General features: G+C 21.7%; 5 protein-coding genes across 5 annotated transcripts; 4 read left to right on the top strand and 1 right to left on the bottom strand.

Moving 5' to 3' along the window:
* Nucleotides 1-6,815: 6,815 nt before the first annotated feature.
* On the bottom strand, nucleotides 6,816-11,840 carry PVVCY_0900730 (mechanosensitive ion channel protein, putative; the record flags this gene model as incomplete). Its single annotated transcript, XM_008626414.1, has 1 exon — nucleotides 6,816-11,840. One exon carries the CDS (start codon nucleotides 11,838-11,840, stop codon nucleotides 6,816-6,818), a length of 5,025 nt encoding a protein of 1,674 aa, XP_008624636.1.
* A 2,377-nt stretch (nucleotides 11,841-14,217) lies between these two features.
* Nucleotides 14,218-15,741, top strand: PVVCY_0900740 (IWS1-like protein, putative; the record flags this gene model as incomplete). The annotated part of the gene is made up of 1 exon (XM_008626415.1): nucleotides 14,218-15,741. The coding sequence occupies one exon, from the start codon at nucleotides 14,218-14,220 to the stop codon at nucleotides 15,739-15,741; it is 1,524 nt and encodes a 507-aa protein (XP_008624637.1).
* A 1,883-nt stretch (nucleotides 15,742-17,624) lies between these two features.
* PVVCY_0900750 (conserved Plasmodium protein, unknown function) lies at nucleotides 17,625-20,310 on the top strand (the record flags this gene model as incomplete). Its single annotated transcript, XM_008626416.2, has 3 exons — nucleotides 17,625-19,927; nucleotides 20,083-20,110; nucleotides 20,239-20,310. The coding sequence occupies 3 exons, from the start codon at nucleotides 17,625-17,627 to the stop codon at nucleotides 20,308-20,310; spliced, it is 2,403 nt and encodes an 800-aa protein (XP_008624638.2).
* Nucleotides 20,311-20,889: 579 nt separating this feature from the next.
* Nucleotides 20,890-21,387, top strand: PVVCY_0900760 (D-tyrosyl-tRNA(Tyr) deacylase, putative; the record flags this gene model as incomplete). Its single annotated transcript, XM_008626417.1, has 1 exon — nucleotides 20,890-21,387. One exon carries the CDS (start codon nucleotides 20,890-20,892, stop codon nucleotides 21,385-21,387), a length of 498 nt encoding a protein of 165 aa, XP_008624639.1.
* A 1,985-nt stretch (nucleotides 21,388-23,372) lies between these two features.
* PVVCY_0900770 (casein kinase 2, alpha subunit, putative) lies at nucleotides 23,373-24,380 on the top strand (the record flags this gene model as incomplete). Its single annotated transcript, XM_008626418.1, has 1 exon — nucleotides 23,373-24,380. One exon carries the CDS (start codon nucleotides 23,373-23,375, stop codon nucleotides 24,378-24,380), a length of 1,008 nt encoding a protein of 335 aa, XP_008624640.1.
* Nucleotides 24,381-24,460: the final 80 nt, after the last annotated feature.

The raw sequence follows: 24,460 nt of genomic DNA on the forward strand, positions 1-24,460 counted from the left end.
AAAAAATAACATATATAAATATGCATATAAAAATATTTTTAAAAAAAAATATATGTATATATATATATATATATTCTTAATTTGTATATTATAAAATAAATAAAAATACATATAACCAATTTAAAAATATTATAGCTTGAAAAAAAAATACATATTTTTTTTTCTTAAATAGCTAGAAAATATAAAACAAAAAAAAAAAAAAATAATAAAAAATATTAATATAAAATAATACGACAACTATAATGAAGGTCATATAATAAAATTGGCATACATATATATAAATATATAAAAATGCCTAAAATTAAAAATACAATAAAAATATGTATAAAAATTATGACAATTAAATAAAAAACAAAAATAAACTTGTATGTATATAATGTTTATTATAGAAATTTACAACTGTGTATACATATACATATATGCAACAATTTGATTTGTTCTACAACGTTCTTAAAAAATTAGCAGTTAAACAACTATAACAATTAAAATTATGCCATGTATTTACATAAAAATATTTTATTTACATAAATACGCATATATAAATATATTCAAATATATTTATATATTGGCATACATTTCATTAAATATACATACAAATTTCGTATTTTAATAATTGCGGAATAAAGTATTATAATACATAATAATATATATGTACATGTAAATTATATAAAGTCAAACTGAAAATGATAGGTTTAACTTCATTATAGTTTATACACATTTATATGTATATATTTAAATCACATTTATACTCAGTATACATATAAGCACGTTATACAAAATTTCCATTTGTTTTTCAATTGGTTTTTAATTGAATACAAAAAAATACATATATACAAAGTATATATATCTAATATTTTACTAATCTTTAATAATATATTTAAAAAAAATGTAAATTTCGGTTAATAATATTACATCATTATGAATGTATATAGATAGTATAATAAATAGTACATATATAATATGTATTTTTTTGGAGATATAAACAATAATATAAAATAGGTTTGTAGAGCAAGAAATCTACTACTGTTATTATATATATTAGCAAAAGAATAATAGAATATATATAATATCACTTAAAAAATATGACAAAATGCAAACAATAAATAATAAAACATAAATGCCATAAAAATTAGGAGAATATATAGTAAACTGTATTCATATGCCAACATAAAAAAATATAAAATAAAAAATAACTTTACATTATATTAATATCGATTTTTCATGTATTTATTTATGAATATGCCATAAATAAATATTATTTTGTTATATTATTAATAAATATTTTTTTACGACAATATACATCTTTTTTTTTATATCCATAAAATATGTGCATACAAATATTATATTAAACACATCTTCACAACAAAAATATTTTTGTAGAAAAAAAAGTATATTATCTATGTATAACCACTTTTTGATACGAAAAAAAAAAAATAATAATTGAAAAAAAAAAAAAGAAAATATTTTATATAGATAGATACATATAGAGAGAAATACTTATTTTAAAAAATGGAAATAAAAAAATAAAAAAATATATACATGTAGCCATGCATTGCATGATAGAAGAAGGGAATATGGATAATACAGTTAATTATTTACATGCCATAAAAAATATGCAAACTTTTATTTTTTATTTTTTTTTATTATGTAGCTATATCACGAAATGCACAACTATAAAAATAAAAAAGCGTAATATTACATATATAATAACATCAAAATTATTATTATTTCATCGGTATGCAATTTCATAAAAACACAAATATATATATAATTATATATACATGTAGATAAATAAATACTTCATATTAAAATTATAAATAAAATAACAATTTTATACATATGTATGTTTCTATACTACATGTAATTATTTATGCTATACATAAAATAAAATATGTTGTATCCATAAGCATATTTTATATATATATATAAATATGGCATATCACTTTAATAAATAATATGTTTTAGGGATACCTTATTTATATTGTGGCATATGCATACATAACCGTATGTAGAGAAGTAATATATATATAATATGTATATTTGTATTTATATATATATTTTTTTTATATATATATAACGCTCAATATGAAGATAAAAAATACAATCACCATAAAAAAAATAATATGATATAAGAGCAAAAATATAACATCATTCTTTATTATTAAAAAATATAATAATATTCACCACTTTCGATAAAAATAAAAAATACTAAATAATTATATTTTATGTATTTTATATAGTATTGTAAAATGTTATATAATTTGTATTCATGAAAAATTAACGCGGTTTACATTCCATATAAAATTTATTACACATACATTTATTTATATATAATAAATAAATACATGTGCTACAACAAGCAAAATACTATATATATATGTTTACAAAATATGTTTGAAAGAACAAAAACATACATATAAAATAACTGATATAAATTGTAAAAAATAAGGAATATAAAATGACATCAAATTTTAATCAAAAAGTAACATAAAAATATATAGAAGTAATATAAATATTGCGTAAAATAATATTTATTATATTTTTCCGTTTTTCGATGGTTGGGGTATTTGTATACATGTTTATTTTTTATTTTTTACTATAAAAAGGAAAACAATTGTTCAATCATATGCATGTTCCTTTTCCACATGTGGAGAAATGTGTATTTATAGTGTTAATATATGCAAATAAATAATTGTATATTATATATATTAGTCTGTATGTAAATATTAAACGCATATATATGTTGTAAACAATATAATACGCATTTTATAATATGAATGTTACATTGTCAACACAAAAAAAATAACATAAAAAAAAATATTAAATGCTATCATTTAAATTTACAACAATCGAAAAAAATATGTTCATTTAATTTTTCTACAACCGAATGTTATGTAAAAAAAAATTACGCATTCTATATTTTTTTTTGTTCTATTTTTTTTCATAAACAAAATATTAAAAAGATTCCTTATTCCGTGTGCATGTAATAATATTCACATACTAATATGAATATTGCAAAAATATATTTTTTATAAAAATATTATAAATGTATGAATAAAGAAAAATTACATAAATTTTGCATGCAGCAGGATGTTATAATAATTATCAATGTGTGTTTTCATGCACCAAAAAAAACACATGTTTTTATGCAGTTATGTTGAAAAAAAATTATTTTAAAAGCATAAAAAATAGTATTCATTAAAATAAAATGCATTTGCTAAAAAATAAATAGCTTTATGCTATATCATGGCATAAATATGTAGCATGTAGAAAATTTATATTCTTTATGTTTTTAATAATATACACATACGCAACACCATATGTGCTTTGTATATCAACATATAAATTTTCTTATAAAATAGGTGCACGTTATTTTTTTAATTTGAAAAATAATTTATAAAAAATGAATAAAGCAACATTTAAAATAATATAGTTTTTTTTGAATACACATATATCACTATGTATTTACACATTTTTTGTAGGAAACATGCAAAAAAAACAAAACTGCAAAAATTATCTTTTAAAGCATATATAAATGCATATAATATAGTTATTGTATATGTTTAAACTGCAAAATAATTATTTAAATACTGCTCTTTATAAAAATATTTTAAAAATTATAGAATTATATATCATAAAAAAAAATACAATATACTATACACATATATTATGCATATTTATATTAATAAAATAGCATCATCAGTATTTCATATGCTGCATACTAAAATTTAATCTTATCATATATATGCATTTTAGTTACTGCATAATTTTAATACTTCTACAGACATATGCATATATATTTATATGTATGCATTTATATATTTTAAAGAAATACTTTTTTATGCAGTTCTACTCTCTTTAATTATCCTTTTATGCTAATATTTCATGCACAAAAAAAAATATAAATAGGAAAAATATTAAAAGTCAAAATAAATGCATATTCACATGAATGCATACTCACATAAATGCATACAAATATGGTTAGACGAATATAATAAACTGCAACCACATAACAATAATAACTAACTGCAACTATTTAAATGAAATATTAAAAATGTAAAAGTAATATAGATTATAAAATATTAAAACTAATAAAAGCATAAAATACTGAAATTTTTATCGTATTTTCAAAAGTTCTTTTTTTATACAAAACAAAATGCTGAACATGCATAATAAATTTACAACTTATGTAAAACACAACTTTAGCATATGTTTCTATCACACGATTTATTAGTACTTCTTTCAAAAATAGTCATAACATAAGGCTAAATTACAATGTGCATAAATGTGTATAATATATATGGTTATATTACAAGCACACATATATTTTAATATGTACAACTACTAAGGTACATATAAAATGCTATGCAAATGTACTTCCAATAATTTTCATACAATTTATATTAAAAATTCAACGAAATTTATGTAATCATTACTAAAATAAAAAAAAATTAACTAATAATACTATTGTTTTATTGTAAATGGGGGTAATTTTATTATATGTAACTACAAAACTGTAGGTATTATATACAAAAAAGAAACAAATAAAAAATATTAAGTATTTATGTTGTAATTATTGATAATGTATTATAGCAAATAAAGCATTATATGCTTTGCATTGGGTTTACACATATTTTTTAATCACAATGATTTTAACATATATAAATAAATAATGAATAAATTTATAGGGTTTAAAGAATATTATATAAAATATAAGTATTGTTCAAATATATATGTAAAACAAATTTTATTTTCTTATAATTAAAGATGTAAATCTAAAAGGTTGAAGATAAAAATATTAAGTGACATTTTTTCAAATAGACTAAATGTTCTATAAATAAAATTAAAAGAATAACTATGTGTATAATAAAAGTATATAAATATTATATTTTTTTTATTTATATTTTCTTCTTTTCTTTTTATTGTAATATATTATTTTCGACATTTTTTTTTTTTCTTCTTAAGTGTGTGCATATATTTTTCAACAACATCAGATTTATCCTGTGTGTAAAAAAATAGTCACATAAGCACGCATGCTAAAATATGCATATGATATTATAAAAATGCTATAAATATAAAAATTAATAAAAACAAAAAACACATTATAATCCCAATATAGGATATGTATTAAAAATTATTTTGATAAACATTAGTTACTTTTTTAGGCTAATAAACATTCTATATGTTTATTTATGTGGTTGGAGAATTTTTTTATTTTTATAACGTCATTTTTTGTGGCACATTATTTGAAATTTACAATTATTTATATATTCTTTTATTATTGGGGTGCAAGATATATTATTATTTTGCTATTTCTTTTTTACACCGATTTTCTATATATTCTTATTTTTATCAAATAGTTTGGATATTTGTATTTTTCTCGTTTGTCAACTTTTTTAAAATTTTTCAAAGACATTTTGAAATAAAAAAGTAAAAAAAATATATATAATAAACGGGAAAATGATAATAGTGAAATATAGTTGTAATGCTATTTACAAAAAATAAAATTATAAAGCAACTTAATTTTCAAACAATCTTTTCGAGGTATTTATATCCTTTTAACTCCATTTTTATAAAGTCTAAAATGATCTATATTTCAAATATTTTTCGATTTTAACAACAGTTGCTAAACAAACATGCAACTGTTTATTATTATGGTGAGGAATAATATAATTTTTTTTAATTATAGTGAACATGAAATTATTATAATAAATTAAATTTTTGTAGAGCTGTTGCTTTCGATTATACAAAAAAAGATATGTGTGTAAATATGCATAAATTTTAAATTTCGAAAATTTATATAATAACCAATTTAATATAATAATTCAAACTTTCATTAAGCATGATAAAAATAAAATGCATTTTTTATTTACACCCTTTGTCTAATTATTCAAAATCACTAATCATGTTCGTTTACTTTCTAACAAAGTTAATTTATGTATTTTTTTTAAATTGCTGACTTTATGAAAAAAAGGTAATACACCAATATATATTCATTTATGAAGCACATCATTTAGTTATCTAAAAACAAAAAAAGAAATATTTATATTTTTCTCGGTGTCATTTGTAACTAAGCTAAGAAATTTACAGCTGTCAATCGAAAAAATAAAATAATAATATTATGTTATTTCATATTTTATAAAACATTAAAGAAAAAGTAAAAAAAGAAAAGTACGTTTTTAAGGGGATACATATTCTCATTAAAAATAAGATGGTAATACATTTATACTACACTATATTATATATATGTAGCATCTTCCATATTAAAATAGCCATAGCAATGGAGTAGTTCACTATTTTTTAAAAGTTTATAAAATCAAAATTAAAAAAAAAAATTGCTCCATAAATTAAGGGAATTATGAAAAAAATAAAATTATAAAATATAAAAAAGGATTTCACTTTAGGCGTGTAAAGTAAAACTAGCTAGACAATTAACAAATAGATTAATCATAAATAAAATGCATATATATCTAATTTATTGTGGTAAGAATATAGGAATAATAATTTGAAGTCACTGATAAAATGAGAAAAAGTATGTGTAAGCATGCATATTTGTGATTAAAATAGGACTGAAAATAATTTAAAAATAAACATAATTTTCATAAAATTTTCAAATAAAATAAATAAAAAATGAAATTACAAACGGATTCAAAAAATAGACACATATGTACATATTATTTAATTCAAACAAAGGCGGAAAGTTAAACATTATTGAAATAACTTTTTTTTTTACGCCATTGAAAATCTTTTATTTTGAAAATTAAAAATTTAACTTCATTCACATATATACATGCCAATATATTTTTGAAATTATCTTATTTATTTTTTTTATTAAGGGTATATTTTGTATTTTTTTTATCATTGTTTTTTTCACTATTTCTATAATGAAGATTAGAAAATTGTTTAACACATTCAAAACTGTCATAACCAGAAGAACTATCATAAGACAAATAATTATTTTCATTAAAATTTATTTCTTCTGTGTACTCTTCGCTATATTGCCCCTTTGAAGTTATTCCTTCATAATAATTATTACCCATATTGTTTCCATTATTTCCTATATAAGCATTATTAAATCTGTTAGGTTCATTTATATAACATCCTTGTGTAATTCCATCAAATTGGTTAGATGTAGTAAATGGTTTAGGTGAATATTCATTATTGTTTAGTCCACCAAGCTGAATTCTATTTTGTTCTTCAATATTTCTATACCCTCCATTTTGTCTATCATCTATAATACTATCGGGTTTTATTATCCTATCACAATCTTTATTATTAGAATAATTATTATTTGTCAATTTGTTTTCCAAAAAATCGGTTTGGCCATTTTTTAGTTCTATTTCCTGAGATGGCTGATTTATGAAACTTCCATCCATATTAAGTTCCGTATCTGTGTTACAATTTTTTTTCGCATTATCAGTTAAATTTGAACTTTTATATTTTTCTGTATACATGTTAAAATTGCCTTGATATGCTGAAATATTATTAGGGAGATTATTCATTGCGGCTTTAGCGAATCTATTAGAATTAACAAAATATTCATTAACTTTTCTAACATTTTGAATTGTCTTTCTATGCACTAACCTGTTTTCATTATTGTTCATGAAAGACATATCCATGTGATTATTTTCGTTCAAGGTTGTACAATTATTTCTATTTTCCCCATTCATATATATGCTCATATTATCATCACAAAGAGGAAGTGCATTGTTATTATTATTATTATTATAAAAAAACGTATCATTATTATTGTGCATGTTTTGATATTTTTCTTCTCTAAATAAATTATTATCATATATATCATTGTCCTTATCAAAGGAAGGTGCATAAAACATTCGGCTATGCTTAACTTCTGAAGTAAATACTGCTTGTTTGGGGTCTTTTGGAGGGGAAGAATAATAATTACCTTGCTTATTTCGAGGAATATTTATATTATTACTATTATTATTATTATTGTTATTATTGGCATTATTAGATATAACATTTAAAGGAGCAGTAAAGCCAACTTTTTGTGTTGGTAATCTATAGGATATACTTAATAATCTTAATTGTAATATTATAAAATCATATATATCTGTTCTCAATTCAAATACTTTTCTCCAATTTCCCCATCCTTCTACACATTTAATCCAAAAACTTATTTCATAAAAATGGCCAGGTTGTAATGAATATCCATAATATAAATTTTTTGTTTTACAAAAATCACTAGGTCTGCTATCAACTAAAAATTGTAAACTTTTTCTTAATTCTTTTAATGCTAATAATGGTGTATTAATATCTACTTTAAATGCTATATCTATATATGCATTTTTTGACCTACTTTCATTATATATTTTTGCATTACTTAATTTAGAATTTTCATATATAACAATTTTTCCTGTTGTTGTTTCAAATTCAGTAGTATATGTTTTTATTTTTTTAACATACATTGCTTCACCCCCATCCAATCTTATCCTATCTCCTATATTATATGGATTAGAAAAAGCTATAAATATAACTGATGTTATAAAACTTGTATACATATAACTTAGTATAACTGTTACAGCAGTTATAAAAGCTGCACCAGTAACAATAATCGTATCAGCTGAAACTCCAAATATAAATAACAACACGACAGATGCTAAAAAGGACATTAATATTGACATTAATCTTCTTACTAATTTTAATATACTTTCTTTTCCTTTTAAACTTTTTATAAACTTTTTTCTACATGCTATTGCTCTTTTTATTGCAGTTCTAAACATAATTATATCAATTTTTCCATGCCCAGATAAATCAAATTCTTTCATAAATTCATCTGCTTCATCTGGTTTTAAAAATACTTCAAGCATTTCTTTTGTTATAAACTCGTTTCCATTTATATTTAATTGCATAGGACTTTTAAAATTCGAAATAAATGGGTCATCTATTTCTAGAGATATATCCTTTTTTATTTTACTAAATTTTTCTTTTTTATCTTTTCTTAAACATAAGCAACTTGAAAAACGACCCTTTTTATTCTCTTTTAATCTTTTCGCATTTCCCATATCACTTCTTTCTAATATATTCAAATCATCATTTAAAAAACGAGAGTTATATATATAAGTATTTTTATTTATTGAACTTCTCATTTGTCTATTACTTTTTCCCAAATCATTTCCATTCATATTTTTTTTTAAAATGAGCATCTTTTGAGACATTCCATTAGGGTTGATAGGGCCAGCTGCAAAACTACTATTTTCTTTTTCCAAATTATATAAATTATTTTCCATTGTATTTTTATCTTGTGAATTACTATTTTCCTTTAAAAAGAGGGAAGAACCAAATTTCTTTTCTTTACTAAACATTAATTCGTTTCGTTCAGCTTCTTTATCATTTTTCAATGTATCAGTATTTAAAAAATTGTCTTTTGATTGAGAATAATATTTCCTATCTTTGCCATTTTCATTTATTCCTATTTCACTTTTGTGTAACGAATCGGATGTACACTTTTTTTTTAAAACATCATCAATAGTATAATCTTTAATCTGAACAGTTATACTTTTATAATTTTCTATATTTGGATAATAACCCTCTTCATCTTTTGTTATTTCATTTACACCAAATTTATCGCTTGTTTTTAAGCATTCATCTCCTGAAATGATCTTTTGACTATTGCCATTATTATAGTCGTCATTTATAGATCCTTCATTAGATATATCTACCTTTTTATTTGTATCCATATTTTGTATATTTGACAATGAAGGGGTAATACAAATATTAAATTTTGTTCCTTCAACAGTTGTACTTTCTTTAGATTGTTTTCCATTTTCTTCTACATTATATTGCATTTTATCTGAATATGCTGATTCTCGTGAATTTATTGTTCTGTCTTTATATTTTTCCATTTTTCCAAATGTTTTTAATGTATCAATTGCATCATTTCTATTATTTATTTCAGGTTCGTCATCTTTTGAATATTTACGTAAATGTTCATATTTTATTGAATTTTCCCTTAATTTATTTTTATTTCCTCTTGAATCTTTTTCTAATAATGGTGATGAAACTATCCTATCATCATCAAGATTTCTGTTTTCTTCATATTTTTCATTTCCCCTTTCAATATCATCATTTTTATTTGTTTTAATACTTTTATTTCTTTTTTGTTTTCCTTTGGGTTTATTTTTTCCACTCGATCTTCTGCCACTTGCATTTCTGTCATATATATCATCATCGTCGTCGTCGTGATCTCTCAATTTACTACTCTTAATATTTTTATCAGTTCTTCGGCTTTCGACTCTTTTGTTTTCCCTTATTTCGGAATGTTCTTTATTGTATGAATTTCCTAATGGTGCATCTTGATCAATGTCATTAAAAATATTTTCCAAGTTAATTTTTTTTTGAGTCCTATTATCAGAATCAACCTTATGACTATTTAAAAGGTCTTTATTTTGATAAGGAAATGAACCTTGTACTTTTACTCGAGTGTGATCCTTATTTAGTTTTACACTTTGAATGTTCTTATTTGATGACATAGCTTCAAAAGATACAATATTCATTGGAGATTCTGTAAATGCATATGTATCATTTTTTTCTTGATAATACATTTTTAAAGACATAATAATTTGTCTAAATAGTATATCAGACCCATTTTTAATTGATTCTTTATTAGTTAAGGATATACTATTATTTAATAAGAAAAGGATAGGATGTGTATTAACAACATAATGACAAGCTAGCCAATTTTTGATAGAAGAAATTTCGGATTTTGCAATATTTTTAGGTTCAAAAATAGATGGTAACAATAATTTCATAGCATTCTGTTTATTTTTATTTAATGATATTTTACAACATGTACAATTTCGAGGTAAATTTTTAAATAATAATAATTCTGCTTTATCTTGAATAAATTGGTTACTCATATCATCTATTTCTAACTGTCTTATTACTTTTTCATCTTGATATAATTCATGACCAAAAAGGGATCGAATATTTTCCTGTTTGTCAGCTATAAACATAAACCATTCAATATTAAATCGACGCAAAATACCATATTTTCTTAAATATCTTTCTAATAAATCATGAGCATTCATCAAAAACCCAAGTTCAAATGTAAAGGATATTATAGATAAAAATAAAGAACGTGCAGCAAATACTATATATAATAATAATGGGAATGTTATATACCAATGTATTGTACTTAAAAACATAAAAGGGTTATCAGCATCTTTATATCCAAAAATTCGTAATATATAATAATTCCCATTTTCATTTGTTCCATTTTTTAATATCATATTACTACGCCAATATATTAATTGAACAGCTGACCAAAATAAATAAACAATTTCTGGATCAACTGTATTATAAAAAGCTGAACATAATGCACTAGGCTGTAATAACTTTTCTATAATTACTTTTTGAATAATAGCATGAATTATCATAATTATTGTAAAAGATGCTATATTAACAAATAATATAATAAAACAAGAAAATATACTACCAAATATAAAATCTCTATTATATTTTGGGTCTAATATCTGATCAGTTATATTAGGTTCAGATAAAGAGCTTAAACTTATACATACTATAATCAAATTCATTATAAAATGCATAAGAAACCATATCCATGGTGACAAATTAGGAAATATAATTGTTAATATTTTAAATAATATATCTCCAAATGTTTCACTTTCTGTCTCATCATCTTCTTCCTCTTCCTCTTGAATAAACTGAGGATTATACGATGATTTTTGAATATATAAATTTAGCGCATTTATCCTATCTTGTCTATTCATGTACGATCTTGACATATCCATCATTATTGACTGTGGATATTTTGCCTTCGAAACACTCTTATAGTTTTCATCTTTCATTTCATTCATTTTGTTCTATCGTTTTCATCAAACTTGTATTTTTTTTTATCATATCAAAAAAGAATATATACACATAATCCGTTTATTCACCTTTTCCGTGTATATTATTTGAACATTTTTTTCCTTTTTTATGGGAAGGAGTTTAAATTGATTACCCTTCACCAATTAGGCACTGTGAGGGAATATACTTATTCATATATATTTATATATTTTTTTCTTTTCTTATTTACTTTTTCGTGAGTATATAATACATATATGTCTATTCTCACACCGTTTTTCCTAATATATAAATTCTCTATTTTTTGAATATATGCGTCTTTAATTAGTAAATCCCTTTTTAAAACGTTAACAAAAATTAAAATTTCCCTCCTTTCTCTCACTCTAAAAAAATTAGACAATTAATTTCTCTATCATAAGAGATATTTTTCTCTCTTAAAAGTAATAAAAACATAATGACAATATTTTAATAGTATACCTATTTAAAGTTTGACAATAAGCTAAAATTATATGCATTACTAATATTCCATATCTTCACAATTCAGGCACACATAATGCAAAATACGGAAATATATTAAACATACACGAACTTAAGAATAAGCTTATATAAGCATATATACACACACACACATATATATATATGTATATTTGTCACAATTATGCTTCACCCTTAGGAGAAAAGTAACATAATGCGGCTGCCATACTTTACTCCCTTTATGTCTTCATATTCCCCATAAATATGCATATAATATATATTATATATAGAAAATTAAATTTCTATTATACATGTATAATATAAAAAGTGTAACATTTCATCAAATATTACGTATTAATTTTCAAAATTTATACCACAAAAGCAAAAAATATAATTATTTTTTTTAATAAATATATATATATAGCTATAGAGAAATAGCCAATACAGTATATAATTAATTAAAAAAAATGTCTAAACAAACGGTTTAACAACATATGATTTTAGCAAAAATATATTAATTTCATATAATATATAAGCCTTTGTAATTTCATATTGGTATATATGTTATCTTCCTCACCAACAAAACAAACAAACAAACAAGCAAGCAAACAAGCAAGCAAACAAACAAAACAAACAATTAAATACTTATACAATATATATTTATTTTCATTTTTAAATATTCAAATTATAAGAAATTGTTCCTTAAAAAAAATATATCACCATTTTTAAAATGTAGAAATGTAAAATAAAAACAAAAAATACACAAAAATATTGCATAAAACTGTAAGACAATATTACACATATTTTTATAAGCCCTTCATAAATTTAATTATTACCAAAAAAAAAAAAAAAAAAAATTAAAGCGTGTACAACAGCTATATATGTTCTTATAAATTCTCTTAATTATTTTAAAAAAATTACAATTAAATAATTTTTTTCATTTTCTCCCTATAAAACAAAAACTGAATAAACTTAAATTTTCGAATAACATTCCTTATAAATATCATAATATTTGTAATATCTTTTTCTTTTTTATAACCCAATATTATTTTTATATTCTTGTAAAATGTATTTTAAGAAGCCTACATATTTACTTAACTTTATATACTTGTCTAGTTTACCATAAAGGTTTAAATAATATTTAAATTGTAGAAAAAGAACAAAAAAAATTAAAAACATATCAATCAAATTGTTTTGTTTCGTAAAATTATGCATAATATAATTATATTATGCTAATACATTTTTTTACCACCTTCAATATACTAAATTTACACTAAATTTTATTACCAGAATAAGAAAAAAAAATATATATATTTTAAATAGGAATGATATTTTTTTAGTATATGCTTATTTTTTTAACTTATAATTAGCGCATATATATATGTGAAAATTTATTTTTTTTTTTATCAATAATGTTATTATAATTAAAAAAAAATATATATAATATAATATTTGTTTTTTTGGATATATTTAATATACAACTTCATGTTTAGCTTTAAGATAACAAAATTATAATATAGTAATAATAATTGTAAATAATAGCAATAATAATAATAATTCATATAAAAAATTTTCAAAATACAAGATTATTCACAGTTAAATAATCCATTTTTAAAGGAGTAAATAAATTCGAAAAAAAGTATTTTTAGGAATTCATAATTCCATAAAAAGGGGTATATACAAATATAGCAAATAAATATAGAAATCCGAATTTCATAGCCGGAAAAAAACCAATTTCCAGCATCACAAAAATTGTATAAAATAATGAAATGCATTATTATGAATAGATTTATAAATCATTTTTAAAAAATATAGATAAATACGCAGATAATAAGTAGATTAATTTATCTATATATACGGACATACATTTTACATATCCCATTTAATAAGAGATAAAACTTATATAAAAAAACAATGGAGGCAAACGATAACAAAGATATAGAGGAATCATTGAATAAAGAAAGCTTGTTCGATGAAAAAAATCCTTCAGAAGAAAATAATGTTGAAAACTTTAAAAAAAAAATGAAGGCTATGATGAAATCGCCTTCGAAAAAAAAAAGAAAAACCAATGAAAGCTCAACTTCGAGGAAAGAAAATGATGATGGTGAGAAGGACCAAGAGAATTTAAATGAAAGTAACAAAATCAAAAAAAAAAGAAAAAAAAGTAGCAAATTGAAAAAGTTAAGTAACGATGACGATAAAAGTAACCAAAGCAATGATGAAAATGATGAGGAAAATAAACAGGATGAAAATACTGAACAAAATAAAACTGCTGTCCAGGATAAGGATAACATTTTTGGAGATGACGATGAAAGTGTTGAAGAAGAAAATAATGAACATGTCAAGTTACAGAAAAATGACAAGTCGAAAAAAAAAAAAAAAAAAGAATCAAAATTAAAAAAAAGCTCATTAATATATAATGAAGCTGAAGAAGGAGATGAAAGTGAGGAAGATTCTGATAACTTTGACGATTTTGAGGATGAAGATTTAATTAATGATGATATAACAAAAAATAAATCAAATAAAAGAATGCGTAATGAGCTTGGTATTGTTGAATATGATGCAGAAAATGGTGATGATACTATAGATATGAATAAATCGGAAAAAAAGAAAAGAACACATTTTGATGATATATTAGAAAGTTTAAAATCAAAACGAAAAAAAGTTCAAAAAATATCTGAAGATGATGGATTACAATATTGTGAAAATGTTTTAAATCAAATGATTTTAATGCATGAACAAGATATGCAAAATGTGAAAGAAAAAAAACCTGCAACAGCTAAACTTCAAATAATTGATGAAGTTTGTAAAATATTAACAAAACCTAAATGGAAACCATTTTTTATGAAATTAAATATATATCATGTTTTAGCTTTATGGTTAATGCCATTACCAAATAATACTCTTCCTAATTTTACTATAAGAACAAATTTATTAAAAGTCATACACCAATTACCAATAACAATTAAATCATTAAGAGGTAGCCAACTGGGAAAGATAATGACATTTTTACATACCCATAAAGATGAAACAGAAGAAAATAAAAAAATTATTAAAAGTATTCTACAAAATTGGATGGGACCAATTATAGGAATAAATTCAAATTATAAACAATTCGCAAAAGAAAGACAAAAAAGAATACTTGAAAATCCTGAATATCATAAAAAAATACTTGAAAAAGCCAAAACATTAATACCTGATTCTATATCTATAGAAAAAGAAGAAGAACAAAATGAATTAAAAAGACATGCTTCTATACCTTATAATAGTGAATGTTCATTTTTAATTAATGTTCCATCTTCTATACCCGATATTCATAAAAAGATTTTACCAAAAAGTAGAATTAAGAAATTGGCTGATAATATGAGACTACTAAAACGAGTAACCAAATCACAAAAAGTCTCAATAGAAGGAAAAGGAGTAGCCGCTGCACCATAACATTTTTAGCAGATACAAAATGGGCTGAAAATTAATTATATAATAATAATCCAATTTGATAATTTAATAGTGATCAAGTACCACTGGTTATGCTAACATACCCATGATTAGTCATAATAATAATTTAATATCTTTATTATATCACTACTTATTATATTGCTTTTTTATTACTACATTATGCTATTTTATTTTTTTAATTTAATATTTTTTTTTGTTTAAACACATCATTAGATATATAGTACATATCTTCAAAATGCTGTGTATTCTATAATGGAGCAATAAAATTCTTTTATGGATTTTTAAAAATAAAGATTATATAAATAAAGTATTTTATCACAAAATATTTTTATAATTCTTAGTTTTGTAATTATTTTTATTCATTATAGTATATTTATTATTTGTATTTTTTTTTTTTAATTTACCCTTTGAAAATATTTATATGATAAACTACCTAATAACCATATTCCTGTGTAATATATTTTTTTAATAAACATGTAGAATTAATTTACATTTTATATAAAGAATATAGAAATGGTTTATTTGCGTAGTTTTTCAACTTTTTGGTTCTTTTTATTTTTTGTGTGGACATGTGTGCAAGTGTGTATATACATACATATTTTTACCGTAATGCCGTTTATCCGTTGCTATATAAAATATTATAACAAAATAGCGTAATTTCTCATTTTTTTTAAAATAATTATTTCACATTTAATAGATTTTCATGTATCCTATGTTTGAGGGTCTAATAATATCTCCAATAATTTTGTAAGAAATGAAAAAATCCAAAGTTAAAAATAATTAATTAAATATAAAATAAATGAAAACCAAAAAATGTAGAAAGCAAATTATATTAGTTAAAATTTTATACAACATTCACAACATGTCTACATTTTCGTGGAATTTGCACACATGCTATTATATTTTTTCTACATCCAATATATTTTTATGATGTTTAGAAATTTATAAACACACATTCAAAATAATTATATGGTTACAATTTTACGTGCACTTATTGTGCATTATATATATGTCAAAAATATATATGTATAATGTATCAGCAAAATCGGTAAAGCATAATATATAAGAACTTCTATAAATATGCTGGCAAATTAACTTCTTTTTTAAAAACCATCTTTAAGATTTGTCTTAAAAATCAATCATTGAATATTATTTTTTTAAGTACTATTTGTAAAGGTACATATATATATGAAAGTCTATATATAATTGTATATCTATATTTATTGTATTTTTTGTAGTGTTGTTGTTTAAGAGCAATTGTATAAATGCTTAAACATATAATATTTTCATTCTGTTGAAAGTTCAACTCTTTCTAAGCTCATACATTTCTGCATTTAGTGATGCATATGTACTTATTTGAATTCAATCATAATTTGAATGTACATTTTTTAATTAATTAATTTTATTGTCTAAATAATATATCATTCCAAAGTGTCTACACACAGGAAAACAAAATAGTAGAACAGATTAATACTCGTTTCTATGTTTTTAAATTATTCCCAACACTAGTTCGTCTCTTAATATTATAATAAAATAGACATATATGCATTTACAGATAGTTGCATATATTTCTACATAGCTATGCGAATAATTAAAAAAGAGGAAAAAAGCTAGCTACCAAAAAAAAAAAAAAAAAAAATAATAAAAATAATTAGAGATTGCAATTTGGGAAAAAAGTAAACTATGATTATGTAAACTAAAAATTAAAGAAGCTTATAAATTTTTTATAACTATATATAAGTATACATATGTATTATATACAAATGTACAAATTTTTATCACAAAAATAAATTTTTTTATATACAAAAATAAAAATATATGAATTGAAAAGCCCAAACAAAACGGTGATACCTATAAAAATAACAATGAGCGCAAAAATGAAAAATCGACTAATAACAGATAATGTAGAAAATATAGAAATGGGTGATACAAAAAAAAAAAGTAAGGACCAAGTAGTTATAGATTATGTATATAAAAATATATTTAACAAAAATGTATTTCTTAATATTTTTAAAAGAAATAATTATAATGACATAGGAAAAAACAAAACCATAACAAAAAAAGACATAAATAATATAGATATTGAAAAAAGAAAAGAAGAAATAAAAAATTATAAAAAAGAAATAAAGGATAATGATGAATATTTGCTATTTTTAAGTTATGTATATAATGATTTAATATCCTTTATAGAAAATGATAAAGAATATCATCTTAAAAATTCAGAGTTTTCAGATATCGAAGATTTAATTATAGACATATGTGGAAATATATGCCACAAAAGTTTCAATAATATAAAAAAAATATTTATCAAACCCCAAAAACGAGAAGATGAAGAAGAATCAGATCAAAGTAATGTTTATACTGGCACAAATGATAAATGGTTGTATGAAGAAATAAACAAAAATGACAGTTATAATGAACCCTCTTTTTTTTTTATACCACCAATGGAATATATAGTTTCACATATTTATAAATTAAATTCAAATTTGAATAAAAATGATGTATACAAAGAAAAAGAAGATGTCCATACATTCATAAAAAATAATAATTATGATAAAAAATGTAATATACTAAATAATATATTAAATAATGAACAACCATTAAAGGGTAAAGAAGATGATATACAAAATGAGATTGAAAATAAAACTAATAAAAAAAACAAAAATAGTACATACGTATATCTTAGTAAAGTAAATGATAAGTCCCTTTTAAATACTAGTCAAAATGAAGTATCAGATTGTTCTTTAGAAAAAGAAGTAAAAATTAATGATCATAAGTTTAATGACTCTATCTTTGAATACCCATATAAGGAAACAAATGAAAGTTCGGATTATACACATGATAGTGATGGATATAATAGTAGTAGTCAAGATGAATTTGTTTCTGAAAGTGCAAATAGCTTAGAAACAATTAGTGACCAAATCTGCAATAAAAAATCTAGACAAAATGGATTAATCATATCAAATGGACTAAGTAAAAATGAAATAATCAAAGGGTCTAACTTCAATGAAAATATTTTATATAAAGAAATAAACGAAATTGAAATGAATAGTAAACATGTAGACAATTTAAGTAACTGCTATTCATTAAAAGATTATGATTCTAATAGCTTATTCTCAAAGGGTTGTAACATTGATGAAGGTACAAAGCATGATATAATATGCAGCAATGATAAAAAAAATATAACAAGTAATACAATTACATGCCCTCAAGAAAATAAAAATGATCATACTTTAAAAGATGAAAATGATATATACTCAAACGGGTTTAAGAATAAAGAAATCCAAAGTGAAATATATTCTATGAATACTTATAATAATGAAGATCATGTAAAAGAGAAAAACGAGGAAAACAATGTCTCTAACATATGTGAAAATGAACAGAATTTCGATAAAATAAGTATAAATCATAGTATACATAAAAGCAATGAATCAGAATTTTCAAAAAATTTTATTACACCTTATGAATACCAAGAATCTAAACATAAAGACATAAATACCTACAAATGTAGCATTAAAGAGGAAGGTAAAGATTGTTGCCATGAAAAAAAGGATTCTGCCAATATAAACCAAGATGATGATAATAATTCGATAGCATGTGAAGAAAAAAAGAGAGTTGAAAACGTATACAGTAATATAAATCCTATTGAAACTCAAAATATTTTAGGGACTTATGAAAATGGTATTTTGTGTGAAGATAATAATATAATGACAGACGATGAACTAACTAAAATAACTTCGAATCAACTCACCAAATATACAAATTATGATGACAACCAAATTGATAATGTGTGCATAAATTATGGAGAAAAAGAAAACTTAATTAATGATGTTGATAAAATAAAAATGTATGATTATGATATCCATTCTTTTGAAAACAAACAACTAATAATTAAACATAATGAATATTATGAAAAATTAAATAAAATGTTAATAAATAAAAAAGAACAAATATATAAAGAACAGAAAGAATATACAAAAAATAATAACTTACACGATGATTATTATTATTTTAAATATGTAAATACTTATGAAAATAATTTAAATCCATATTGTTATACTAAGATATTGAAAAAAGCAAATATACAAATAACTCCATCCCCATTTCCACAATTCTTAAGGGATATACAAATATATAACATTCCCACAAAAAAAATCAGACTAAAAAAGTATAGTGCATATATACACCTACAAATATGCATGCGTGTTTATATATATCTTTTGTTTCTTGTGCCTTAATGTGAAATATATACGTGTTTATTCAGTCCTATTATATATATATATATATATATATATATCATATATTCATATTTTTTTTTCGCAGAACAAATATTGCCTTAAAGACCGAAAATGTAGGAGTGCTAACTTTTTGAAAACAGATTTAAGAGTTTCTTTTATTTGTCTCTATCGTATGAATGTCTCTCAATTTTAGACACAAAAATGTTCATAATATTTCTTTCTTTTTCTTTTTTTATTATAGGAGAGTAAAACCCAAAATAGTGGAACCAAACGAAACAAGGGAAAAAAGAATAAGAAAAAGGAAACAAAATAAAAAGAAAATTAACACAATTTAACATACAAAAAAGAATGAATTATATACCTACACATTATTATAAACTAAATTTTTTTATGCTTAAATTATATATACAAAACATGGATAAAAATATATATAAACTTTTTAATATATTCTCAAATTTGCGGATTATTTTATTAGTCTATAATTTATAATATATGTTGTATTTTTTTATGAAAATCAAAAAAAGTTACATTATTTTTTCATATTAAAAAATTTTTTTTATTTAATCCATTAGCAATGTCAGAATAATTTTTTTTGTATTTATAGAATTCTCTTTTTGGTTTATTCTTTTATATAATTTTGTGCCACTGTTTTTATAGAATTTTATTGCTTTAATTTTTTCTAAATTTTTAAAAAATATATAATTTATTATAATAAAATTATGCATTTTTCTTATAAATGAAAATTATAAACTATATTTTTAAAGTATATAATTCTATATAATATATTGTTTAAAACAAAGGCCCACAAAGGGAAATTGTTAAGTGTAAGCTACACAAAATAAAACCTATAAACTCATACTGTTTATGATACACGTAGATATGTATAAATAAAATGAGAGTCATTATTCAAAGAGTAAAGGGTGTAGTGTTAAGTGTGAATAAAGAACAAGCCAAAGGAAGCGAAAAGGAATTAGAAGTTTTTAGTAAAATAAAACAAGGGTTAATTTGTTTTATTGGAATTCATAAAAATGATACATGGAATGATGCATTATATATAATTAGAAAATGTTTAGGATTACGATTATGGTCAAATGATAATAAAACATGGGATAAAAGTGTAAAAGATATGGATTATGAATTAATGCTTGTTTCACAATTTACTCTTTTTGCTAATACAAAAAAGGGTAATAAACCAGACTTTCATTTGGCTAAAGAACCAAATGATGCTTTAATTATGTTTAATAAAATTGTCAATGAATTTATAAAAGAATATAAAAAAGATAAAATTCAAACAGGAAAATTTGGATGTTACATGAATATTGAAACAATTAATGATGGCCCTGTTTCAATTATTGTTGATAGCCATGATGTTAATTTGGATCGTAACTAGGTCACCAAAAATGAGAAAATAAAACATCATTAATATGTAGAAAGTTATATATATATGTGTGTGTTATACCCAAGTCAATATATTTTACTAAGTGTCAAGTTACATACATACTTATGTATAATATACCTACACAAGTGTGTGTATATTTTTTTGTAATATTAATATTATTTGTTCAACACCATCAAGTATTTTTTATTAAATTTATATAAAAAACTACATACATATTCATAATTTTTTTATCATTGAATATTTTCTTTTATTTATGCTTGCATATGGACATATACATAACCTTATTTAAAAAACATGGAATTTTTAATTTGTTAAACATTTAAAAAAGTAGCCAAAGGGAAATTAATAAAATATAAATAGTATATTTTCCTTTATCACTGCTAAATATATATATGTACCATTTATATGGGATTAAATATATTTAAGTTACCCATTATATATAATTTTTGATGGGCTTTAATTCTCTATATACACATTAATTTAAAAAAATCTATATTTTCTTCCCTTCTTTTACTTAAGATAATTTTACCATTTTCTTATCCTTCGTTTTATTCAAATATTTTGAGAAAATTTATAAAATTAGTAATAATTTAAATTGTAAATATAAATATCAAAAAGGAAAATTGGCATGGCAGAAATAGCCAAATAACTGCAAACCTAGGACAAATAAAATGGATTTTTTTTCACAATTTTTTAACTATTTTTTTGTATTTTTTTTACTATTTTCAAAAGAGCTTAGTCTTGTTTGACTTTGAAATTGTTTGTTTTTTATTGGTTTGATAAATTGTAAGTTTTTACTAAACATGTACAAACGAGATTTACAAATAGAAGGTAAAGTAGCGGGTGCAGGATAAAGGTACATGGTATAAATATTATATTATTCTTAACTGTGCTTTACGGCAAAAAAAAATAATTTTATACTAAGCCATGGTATATATATTAGTCTATTGTGCTATTATTTTATTTTTATTTAAAAAAATTTATACCCTACTGCATATATATTATATATAATATATATATTATAACTTATTTGAAATAATATACGTAAAAAAAATAAAACACCCGTATATATATATTTTGGTATAGGCAGTAAATTTAATTTGTATATAATACTTACTTTATATATATTATAAATTATATATGATAAGAATGCTTAAGATAATTTTCATGTGGATCCATAATATATATAATCAAATTGGGATTGTGTTTTTTTTTTCCTTTTTTAATAAACATATATCTTAATATATTTTTATAATTGTTTTATTATCATTATATTACGTAAATATAAGATAAAACAAAAAGCATACATCCATATAAATATGTATGCATTATCGATTTCTCGTAAGAACCAATTAATTTATACTTATTAAAAACTTTTCTTTTTATTTTCTCTATATAGTTTTTAAAATTCAAGAAAAATATATCACTAAGAAGATTATACATATTTTATTGTGCTAATATTTATGCTTAGAAATAAATTATATCCTATGCATATTTTTTAATTAAGCAAAAATTTCTAAATTTTTTTTTTACAATCTGTTTCCATTACCTTTACAAAATACATATTTGAATATGTTTACATGGATTGAATTAAAAAAGCACATAATTTTTAATCATTTGAAATAACACACAATTTTTAATCATTTGATATAAGCACAAATTTAATCTCGTTTAATCAGTGCTTTGAAAGTAATTATATATATGTATATGTACAATCTAGCCAAGTCAAATATATTGAAAAAAAAGTAACAGGCTTATGACCCAAACACCATATATATATGTGTATGTGAATTTTAATAACTTGAACACAATTGAGGAAACAACCTAAGTTTTTCAACTGTGTTATTTAAAGCCGAGTTTCCAAATTTACATATTCTATAGATTACATATTAATCGAAATATATAGCTGTGTTATTATTTTGCATTTTTTTTATACCATTTTAATTAAACATATTTTAATACAAAGTAAAGGAATAATGACTACAAACCCAATAAACAAACGAATATATATACCTAAATTTTATGCGGATGCCAATATTCATAAACCTAAAGAATATTATGACTATGACAATTTAGAACTACAATGGAATAAACCTAACAGATATGAAATTTTAAAAAAAGTTGGACGAGGAAAATATAGTGAAGTGTTTAATGGATATGATACTGAATATAATAGACTATGTGCAATTAAAGTATTAAAACCTGTAAAAAAAAAAAAAATAAAAAGAGAAATAAAAATATTACAAAATTTACATGGTGGACCAAATATTATAAAACTATTAGATATTGTAAAAGACCCAGTAACAAAAACCCCATCTTTAATTTTTGAATATATCAATAATATAGATTTTAAAACATTATATCCTAAATTTACAGATAAAGATATACGTTATTATATATACCAAATTCTTAAGGCTCTTGATTATTGTCATAGTCAAGGTATAATGCATAGAGATGTTAAACCTCACAATATTATGATTGATCATGAAAATAAACAAATTAGATTAATAGATTGGGGACTTGCTGAATTTTATCATCCAGGACAAGAATATAATGTTAGAGTAGCTAGTAGATATTATAAAGGACCAGAACTTTTAATAGATTTACAATTATATGATTATTCTTTAGATATATGGAGTCTTGGTTGTATGTTAGCTGGTATGATTTTTAAAAAAGAACCATTTTTTTGTGGACACGATAATTATGACCAATTAGTTAAAATAGCTAAAGTTTTAGGTACAGAAGATTTACATGCATATTTAAAAAAATACAATATTAAATTAAAACCACATTATTTAAATATATTAGGAGAATATGAAAGAAAACCATGGTCTCACTTTTTAAATCAATCAAACATGGATATAGCCAAAGATGAAGTTATCGATCTTATAGATAAAATGCTTATTTATGATCATGCAAAAAGAATAGCTCCTAAAGAAGCTATGGAACATCCATATTTTAAGGATGTACGTGAAGAATCATAAATTCGACTATTAATTAATTTTAAACTATTTATATTTCACACAAGCGTGCTACTACATGCTATATATATATCCATTGTCTC

The sequence above is a fragment of the Plasmodium vinckei genome, assembly GCF_900681995.1.
Source record: "Plasmodium vinckei vinckei genome assembly, chromosome: PVVCY_09".
NCBI lineage: Eukaryota > Apicomplexa > Aconoidasida > Haemosporida > Plasmodiidae > Plasmodium > Plasmodium vinckei.